The 9,975-nt window shown below is 41.6% G+C and overlaps 1 protein-coding gene across 1 annotated transcript in view; it reads right to left on the bottom strand.

Annotated features, from left to right (window-relative positions):
• Positions 1-7,171: 7,171 nt before the first annotated feature.
• The window catches only part of slc18a1 (solute carrier family 18 member A1), a gene marked incomplete at both ends in the record, with an annotated part of 35,623 nt that continues 32,819 nt past the window's right edge, over positions 7,172-9,975 (bottom strand). The window contains 2 exons of the mRNA XM_080738830.1: positions 7,172-7,288; positions 9,241-9,570. Coding sequence (XP_080594956.1) covers positions 7,172-7,288; positions 9,241-9,570 — 447 coding nt within the window. The remainder of the gene's footprint in view (positions 7,289-9,240; positions 9,571-9,975) is intronic.

The following is a 9,975-nucleotide window of genomic DNA, read 5'->3' as shown; positions in this document are numbered from 1 at the left end:
TCCATGGGCCATACGAGATGTCGGTATCGGAAAGGTGGCAAAGGTTATCATGCATTTTTGAAAAGCTCTATATCTGTAGATTATATTTTGGTATGATAACCCTTTCTGAGACACAGCTAAATTGGTGTTATCAGCCGCTAGAGTTGGTGTCCCATTAACTTTACAGGGGAAAAAAAGCAAAAAGATGAATCTGCTTTAAGTAACATATGAGGGGTCAAACTAGGAGTTTTTCATGATTCTAAATCCATTGCAAACATCTGTTTTGCATAAAAAAAACATTCATTGGGCTAAAACGGCCCCCACAAAGGTGTGAAAAGTGATCACTTTTCATCACTAAACCACAGTCTTGTGGGGCCGTTTTTTAGCCCAAGGAAGGCTTTTTGTGCAAAACAGAAGCTTGCAATGGATTCAGAATCATGAAGTTTGACTAGTTTGACCCCTCATATGCTAAAGCAGATTCTTTTTTTGCTTTTTTTCCCCCTGTAATGTAAAGTTAATGGGACACCAACTCTAGCGGCTGATAACACCAATTTAGCTGTGTCTCAGAAAGGGTTATCATACCAAATTATAATCTACAGATATAGAGCTTTTCAAAAATGCATGATAACCTTTGCCACCTTTCCGATACCGACATCTCGTATGGCCCATGGACTATAATGTTAGCTGCATGTAACATGGCGACAGCACTGGCATCACAGTCAAAAGTTTCAAAACTGATCTATTCAGTGGACATCGGCCATACAGTCAGCGGTTCTCAAACTCTTTCGTGCCAAGGACCCCCAAATTGATATGTTCAATATTTTTCAATTTCTTTCAAAAATAGAAGATATACAAGCTGTACGTCACTTTGTGCTGTGCTGTGAGCTTTTTTAATGGCCAACATATAAATAGATAAAGTGGTTAAAATTATTGTGATTCTGTACTAAGTAATTTCATTAGTAAATAAAATAAAACTCCATGAATTAGAAAACACATTTTTAAATAGTAGTGAAAATAGCCGACCTACAAGCTCACAACGCAGCACCAAGCGACGTGTTGTGAGCTTGTAGATCTGCTAGTTTGGGCCCAGGGCAAACGTCTAATCTCTCTTTTGCGTCACGGGCAGGGGCATCACAAGGGGGGGGGGGGGGGGGGGAGTGGGACTGAGTTACTAGGGCCCAAGGTGGAGGGGCCCTAGTAACTTTAGCTATTGAAAAATAGCAGATATACAAGCTTGCAGCGCGGCACTCGGTTCCAGGGGGTCCCTGGAACTAAATATTTTGAGATGGGGGTCCGTGGCCAAATACATATATCATCTTGGGGGTCCTTCACATGAAAGGGTTTGAGCACCACTGACATGGAAACATAAGTTTCTTGCACACATTTTCACGATTTTTCAAAAATAGCAGATCTATATATCTGCTATTTTTCAATAGTTAACATTCATGGGGGGCCCGCAGTGAATCCTTGTACCCAGGGCCCAGAATTTGGTGTGACGCCCCTGGTCACGGGAACCACTGCTCTATGACCAACTCAAGCTCCTCCTCCTCCTCCCAACTCCTCCTTCCTGCTTTCCTATTGGTTCTGCAGGAACAAACCAACAGCTGCCTGTTTTATTTATCTTTCCATCCCCCCCCCCTCCCCCCCTCCCCCCACACCCCTCCCTCTCCCAGTCCGTCACTGAGGCCAAACAGGAAATTAAACATCAGATAGTCCTGTACTTCCTGTTAACTGGAACACCCAGAGCACTCACACATACATTAGTATTCTATTTCAGGGGTCTTCAACGTTTTCAGGCCAAGGACCCTGTATAGTTGAGAGAGAGATGAAGCAGGGACCCCCACAACCTGTTAGATTCCATATAGTTTCATCGTTTGACAGCACAATCATCAGTGTCTTTTGGATTCATGTCAATTTGTGTTATCAGATATTTAACCACTTGAACCGTCAATACTTCATAAACTTGACCCTTCACTATGTACTTAGTCTGCTCTTCTTCCCCTCTGCACAAAGCTCTTTGCAAAAAATAGCCGATCTACAAGCACATTTTTTCGTCTACATTTCTCCAAATATGGACCCTAGGGTTCAAGTTGTTAATATAAAAAGGATTGGAAGATTTGGAGGACCCCCTGTAGTAACTCTGGAGGACCCCATGTTGAAGACCCCTGCATTAGTATCTATTTCATTCATTCATTCATTCATTCATTCACACCAAAAACATTAAAATCCCAGAAACCTGCAGGTATGCTACAACTCGGTTCTTTAAGTCAACAACATTTCTGTTTACTGCTGCCTTTTATGTCTTGCTTTCTCTCTCTCTCTCTCTCTCTCTCTCTCTCTCTCTCTCTCTCTCTCTCTCTCTCTCTCTCTCTCTCTCTCTCTTATTATTATTCATTTCTTATGTTAGCAGTGGAGGCGATTCAGGCGTCCCAGCGTTGGCGTTGGCTGGTCTGCACCCTCACATCGAATCGCATCTTGTGTTGTACAGTAATTACATTTTCTATTCTTTTAACTTTTTAATAAACATTTTTTTTTATCTCACACCCTAGGGACTTTTAAAAACATGCTTAATACCCATCTTTTCACCGTAGATGACTTCTAGATTCACTGTAATGGAAATACAATTTATATTCCCTTTCAGGCTATTGATCTATCGGTTATTGAGTTATCGAATATTGATATAGATTATATATTTAATATTCATCTTACTGCGGTTATATTAATATATGACATGCTGATGTTATGAATGTAATATGTAAGCAAGGGAAGTAAATGAGTATGATAATATGTCTTGAGTTTAGGCCTCAGTGTACTGTGTACACGTAGTTATGCAGCAGCAAGCTCATACAGTACGGTCAAGTTCACTAGCTATTCCCACGTAGGCAAGCGGCAGACCCAGACAGCAAGACGACAGGTTAAGGTGAACGCAAGGAGAATGTTTCTTGTATCAGGCATCAGTATTCTGGCTAGGGTAGTGACTAGTGACTACACACTATGGCCTCGGCATAGAGCAGAGGGCCTTCCATTCTCAGTCATAAGAATGGAACACATGTTCATGCAGCATTGGTCAGGGTAGTGTCGCCGCTCTCAGTCTCTGAGTGTTGAGCAGCACATTTCATAGTTAAACAGAAGTGACCTTCCATACTCAAGTGTTGAGAGAACACATCTTTTGGTCAGACAGAAGGAATGTCAGTCCTCAGAATTATATTAACAATGTGTATGTATCCTTGCAGAATCTGTATTTAAGCTGCCTCAACATCCAGATCGGTGTCAGACTCCCGTTGCTTTCCGAGACAACTGGACCCTGTCCACCTATCCTTCTTTCATCTCTTCTTCCTTTCTCCTTTCTTCTTTCTATTCTTTACTCTCATTTTCTCATTATTGTATTACATAGGAATTATTGTCATATTATTTATTATAATTGTCATCTGTTGTATTGAATACATCTGTTATAGACATTTCAGTGTCTAACTCTTCATTCTCTCACAGAGGAAATGTTAAATTTCCACAACATTCACTTGTTTTGTGGGTTGCGTGTGCGCGCTTGCGCGTGCGCATGGTTTCTGCTCCCTCCAGTGTGATTGTGTTATTGTTGTCCTATAGTCTTCTTTGTCTTGTTGTCTTAAGTTTTTCTCTCGTCTCTCTCCTTTCTCTTTCTACGGACTATCAGTGTAATAACTGGATGGAGGCGCACTACAAATCCTGAACCTATAGAGCCATTGTTTTCAAAAAGTCCTTTTATGTTGTTTCACTTTGATTTGTCTTGTTGTTGAAATGCTCTGCACAAAATAAGCTTGCCTTGCCTTTGACTCGGATGTTCTGATGTCTGATGTCTTCTTAACTGTAAGAACGACGTCATCTTTACCGTAAGAGCATCACAACGTAATCCCATTAAACACAACCTGGATCACAAGGCTTTACCAGTAATCTCTGTGTTGGTCGCGTGTAAATCTACTATCACACATCAGACAAACAGGGCAGACGAGAGAGCCGCCTTCGGGCTTAACACAGACTTTAACCCATTTAGGGCCTAGAATTATTGAAGGCTTTAACCAGTGGAAAAAAATAGCAGATATACAAGCTCACAGCGCGGCACCGAGTGCCGCGCTGCGAGCTTGTAGATCTGCTATTTTTTGAAAAAGTTGTGAAAAAGTGTGCAAATCTTTGAATATATGTATTTTCAAAGCGAACGTTTGCAACTCAAATTTTGCTTCTGGGGGGTCCCTGGAACAAATTATTTTGAGATGGGTGTCCGTAGCCAAATACATGTCATTTTGGGGGTCCTTCACATGAAAAAGTTTGAGAACCAACATAGTAGAATCTCAAGAACAGACGAACTGAGCTCCAGTTAAGTGAAAAGGACCTTTTCTTTGAAGATGGCTGGCCATTGCTGACATAGAAACATGGGTTTTTCAAAAAACCTTAGGATTCAAAAGACACTTATAGAATCGGGTCAAAATTCTAATTTTCACGATTTTTCAAAAATAGCAGATCTACAAGCTCGCAGCGCAGCACTCGGTGCCGCGCTGTGAGCTTGTATATCTGCTATTTTTCAATAATTAAAGCATAAAATAATGATACACAATAATGTCTACCCGTTCTGAATGGGTTTTAATAGAAACAGACAGGAAAAAGGAAACGCAGACACGAGACACCGCGTGGTGATATTAAATGGGATCATCGTGGCAGGCACAGAACGTTGGATGGTTTGAATGTTCTGCCAAGTTGTGTGCAATCTATTCCTGTACCTTGTTTTGGTAGACGCCCCCAAAAACATGTCTACCAGAACAAACAGTGAAAACACCAGAAATACAGAGGAGATGGCAACGTGCTTCTGCAAGTAAACAGTAAACACCAGGCACATGCACACACATACATCAAAGGGGGCTTGAGCCCCTGCCCTTTTATCTGTCTATAAAAAGTGCCCTTCCAGACGATAAATGCAGTTTCTACCACTTTTTGTGGTCACATGTTCAGATACTGGATTCTGATTGGCTTAAAGCAGTGGTAAATCAGTCAACAACCTTGACTTGGCTCATGGACCCCGCCCACTGTTGTGTTGCAGTTGTATAACTAAATAACCTTGCAAGCTACAACTGTGTTTTCCTTCATTTTTATGGTAGAAGTGGTAGAAAAGCAATTTACCATTCGAGGGTCGTGGGTTGTTGGCTGATTTACCACTGTTTCAGGGTTGTGGCACCATGAGAGGGAGTGGCCAACAACCCACTCCCTCTCATGGTAAATGGCTTACTTTTACTATGGTGAAAGAAATGCAAATGCCTCCTTTCCATGCCCTACCTGAAGGCAGTATTCAAGAGAATTTCCAAACTCTCCGGAACTTACGAATGCAGCATCTTATGTTGAAAGAATTGCCCTCTATGTGTAGAAATCAGCGGCCGTTCGCATTTTTGCGGCAACCCATTATCGACAACACTCTGTGGAGATGACCCCACCGTTATGAAGGACAGATTTAAACAATAAAAGGGAATTGTCGAGGGATACAAATAAGCGATTTAGCGTAAAATCCCACATTTTGTCCAAGATCTACGACAACAACGAACCTGGTACCACCCACCGATAGGACAAACACAGGTACATCATCTTTCTACTTCACTGCCACCAAAGTGAGGAATATCTTGACACCATCCCTTAAATCCCTCATTTTTCACTTAGATCAGCCTTTTATAGCGCCACCATGATATCCCACTTGTGTGTAACACATTTTTTGATATTACTCCTTCAGATTTAATCCAAAATAGAAACGCAAATTGGCACACATGATCTTTATCATGTCATGTGATCAAGACAGATGTGTCCGATCTTTCTCATTCCATCCTGATTGGCTAAGATTGGCATTTAAGGTTTTCAGGAGTGGCCCGTTTTGAACAAAATGCCTCAAATCATGAACACAACATCCGATTGCTGTCAAACCTCCCACGCACATTCCCATTACGTTGAGGAACAAATGCCACCCTTTTCACATTGATCTATTATAGCGCCACCAGGAGGCCAATCTTTGCAAGACACTGTTTTTTGTTGTCCCTACACATTTTGTCCAAAATTCACGCAAATCAGTGATGGAATTAATGATTTGTCATATTCCATCATGATGGCCCACAACAACCTGACCTGGCAGAGACCAGTTGTCTCGTTGTCATTGTGATTGGATTTTCATTATTTGGAGCCAGTGTTGTTTTTGACAGCAAATTCTGATTTGGGTTTAGTCATAGTCTTTTGAATACAATCTCATTTAGTTTTAGTCATAATTTAGTCTCCTGAAAAGTTTTAGTTTTAGTTTATGAGATTTTAGTTGACTAAATCTACAGTTGATTTAGTCAACTAAAATGTATTTTGGCAGGCCTTGATGGCATCGTAATGACTGATTTTACACTTGGTTGCATGCTGAAAATAGCCGATCTACAAGCTCACAACGCGCCGTGCTGCGACGCGTTGTGAGCTTGTAGATCTGCTATTTTCAGCACGCAACACCTGAGAGCAACCAAACATAAAATGACTCTTCTCCACCAGTCCCTCTCCCTAACGTTTTAGTCTAGTTTTTATTTTGTTGACAAAATTGTCAATATATTTGGTCTTAGTTTTAGTCATCACAGTTTAGTTTTTATTTAGTTTTTATTTAGTTTTCGTCAGTGAAAAAAACGCAGTCGACAAACATTTTTCGTCACAGTTTTAGTCGACGAAATCAACACTGGTAGAAATCTATAAAATGATAACATGCCAATACAACTCTTCCAGTGTTCATTTATTAAAAGGAAAAGCATCACAATAAATCACATTTGCGTTTTACTACTTCCAGAATCACATTCTGCAGGATTACACTGCAGGCCACATCAAGTAAAAACAGAGCACTTTGCCCTGTAACAAAGATAATAGCTAATCAGTGTTTAACCACTTAAACCCTACAGCATATACTTCATTGACCGGAGTCCCCCAGGGGTCTGTATGAGGCCCCTTCCCCTTTTCCCTCTACACCAAGCTTGTTGTGAGCTTTTAGATCAGCTATTCCCCCGGGTATAAGGGGCGCTAGGGTTCAAGTGCTTAGCGTTGCGTGTACATTTGGACAGACCTCCACAAGCTTACTGAGAGGAGAGGTGAGTCTGTCTTCAACAAGAGATGAGTTTGGGTGTAATGAGCAGCCTGGCCTCTAGGGGCTGCTAACGAGGCGTGGTCCTGGTCAGTCCTCGGTCTCGTCCTGACTGTCGTCACTCAGAGGGAAGGCTCGATGTTCTCTCTGAGGGTAAACTCTGTGTGTGTCGTAACTCCTCAGGCCACACTCCTGGTCCAGGATGGCCTGGAACACACACATTTCAATCATTTATTTATGTCCACATAAGAGATACAGTACAAGGACACAGATATTACAAGGTGCTGTAAATAATGTACAGTCAGCAAATCCTGGACAAATATCCAATAACCACACACCATTCAAGGGTACAAGTAACAACGCCTTCGCCATATTTGGCGACTACCGATAGAAGAAGAGATTGCACAGAACTTTGCAAGCTGTTTAGCTGCTTTTTTTGGCATCCCAAGTTGTTGGAAGCCTCTTAGAACCAACCTATGTACATGTCCAAGGCTGCCAAAGATGAACACAAATAGATTGCACCTATAGCCTAGCTCTGTGATGGTTCGTAGGAGCGGCTGGTATTTAATGACTTTCGTCATAAAGGCTTCCTCTAAGCTAGAATCAAAGGTAAAGGCCATTTCAAGAATGGAAACTGATTTGTCTCCTTCATTGACAACAACAACATCTGGTGTATTAGCAGAGAGATGTGCAAATAGTTCTGGATTTTCAGTCCAGAGATGAAACATGGACGGTTTGAAACAGGAATGTTTGTACATTCTCAGGGACAGTGCAAAATGTTTAGATATGTCCTTTGTTATGAGATCAACTATTCTGTGGTGGCGTGCATACTGTATGTAAAGTCCTTTATAGGCAGAGCAGCCATTCAGAATGTGTGACATGGTTTCTGTAACCAGCCCTGTGGTGTGATGCATGGGTGGAGGGGAACCAGAGGGAAAGGTTGGGTTGGGAAGGACCTGTAACCTGGCTTTTACCGGTACTGTAAAGGTGATAATGTCCTCATTGAGAGCAGTGTACACACACACACACACACACACACACACACACACACACACACACACACACACACACACACACATATACATTTTGACTCTAAGAAATACATTTATTCAAAGAGAAACTTAAAGCGGTTGTTTAGCGGGTCATTGGTCCTCTCCTACCGGAGTCTCCGACCGAAAACTCTGCCGGTTTAGGAATGCGACAAAAAGAAAGAAATGGCCATGAAGTGGCTTCATGGGGTGAAATTGATAGAAAATACGTAATATTTTGGGCGAACTACGGTACTCCATTAAGTAGTAATAATCAGAAAGGAAATTGGATTAGTTTAGGTTGTTAATATTATTGGTATTTTCGGACAGAAAACCCTGTTTTTTTGTTGTTGTTTTTTTAATGTAAATGTTGTTGTCTAAGTCTGGGCTCTTGTTCACCAGTGTTGATTTCGTCGACTAAAACTGTTTTTTCGCTGACGAAAACTAATTAAAAACTAAACAAAAACTAAGCTGTGATGACTAAAACTAAGACAAAATATATTGACAATTTCGTCAACAAAATACAAACTAGACTAAAACATAGATTCAAGATTCAAGATTCAATAACTTTATTGCCATGTCAACAAGTTGATAGGAATTTGTCTTGGTTCACTCTCAACATAAAACAAAAAACAGAAACAAAAACAAAAACAAGGACAGTGCACATATACAGACATCCATAAACATACAAGAGTAAACAACAGGAGACAATCCCCAGCAGCAGTTCAAAGTGCTATATACATACAGTATATTACCACATAAGTGCATAACGAGTCAGTGCAAGTTCAGGTTCAGGTGTCTAATAGCTAAGGGGTAGGTGCTGTCTCTGAAGCGAGATGTTTTGCTCCCAATGCTTCCGTATCTTCTGCCTGATGGGAGGAGATTGAAGAGGCAGCGAGCGGGATGGGAGTTGTCTGCTATGATTTTATTAGCCTTCCTAATTATTCTTGTGGAGAGTAGTGATGAGAGTGAGGGGAGGCTACGTCCTATGATCTTTGATGCTCTGCGTACTACCCTCTCTAGCTGAGTCTTGTCCTGGGATGTTGTGTGACCAAACCAGACAGTCATTGAGAAGGTGAGCACGCTTTCAATGGTAGCCCTATAAAAGTGGGTCATGGCTGCTTGGCTGACCTTGAACTTTTTTAGCTGCCGCAGGAAGTAGAGCCGCTGGTGTGATTTTTTGATCTTTATGCTGGTGTTGAGATCCCATGTAAGGGATTCATGGATGGTGGTCCCGAGGAACTGAAAGGAGGAGACCCTCTCAACCGCTTCCCCGTTAATGGAGAGAGGGAGGAGGGGACTGGCGATCTTTCTAAAATCAACCACCATCTCTTTGGTTTTAGAGATGTTCAGGATCAAGTTGTTGCTCTCGCACCATTCCACCAGCTCCACTACTTCTCTGCGGTAGTCAGATTCATCCTCATCTGTAATAAGACCCACCACAGAGGTGTCGTCCGCAAACTTATATAACAAAACTGTACTAGAGTGTGATTGACAGAAATGAGTATATAAAGAGTACAGAAGAGGAGATAAGACACAACCCTGGGGGGCGCCAGTGTTCAGAACCCTAGACAGCGAGACAAAATCACCAATTTTGACAATTTGTTTCCTGTCACATAAGAAATTAAAGATCCATTTGCATATGGATGTAGCAACACCTAACTCCTGTAAAGTATGGATCAACTTCACAGGAACAATAGTGTTGAACGCAGAGCTGAAATCTACAAATAGAACCCGGGCATATGTAGACTTTGAATCCAGGTGTTTAAGAATAGAGTGCAGGCAGAGAGACACTGCATCATCCACACTTCTATTTGCTCTGTATGCGAATTGATGAGGGTCTAGCTCTATGCTGGACAGGTGTTT

This window comes from Nannobrachium achirus, assembly GCF_963921795.1.
Source record: "Nannobrachium achirus genome assembly, chromosome: 12".
NCBI classification, from domain to species: Eukaryota; Metazoa; Chordata; class Actinopteri; order Myctophiformes; family Myctophidae; genus Nannobrachium; species Nannobrachium achirus.
The sequence above is the reverse complement of the archived record's forward strand: the minus strand, read 5'-3'. Positions and strand labels throughout refer to the sequence as shown.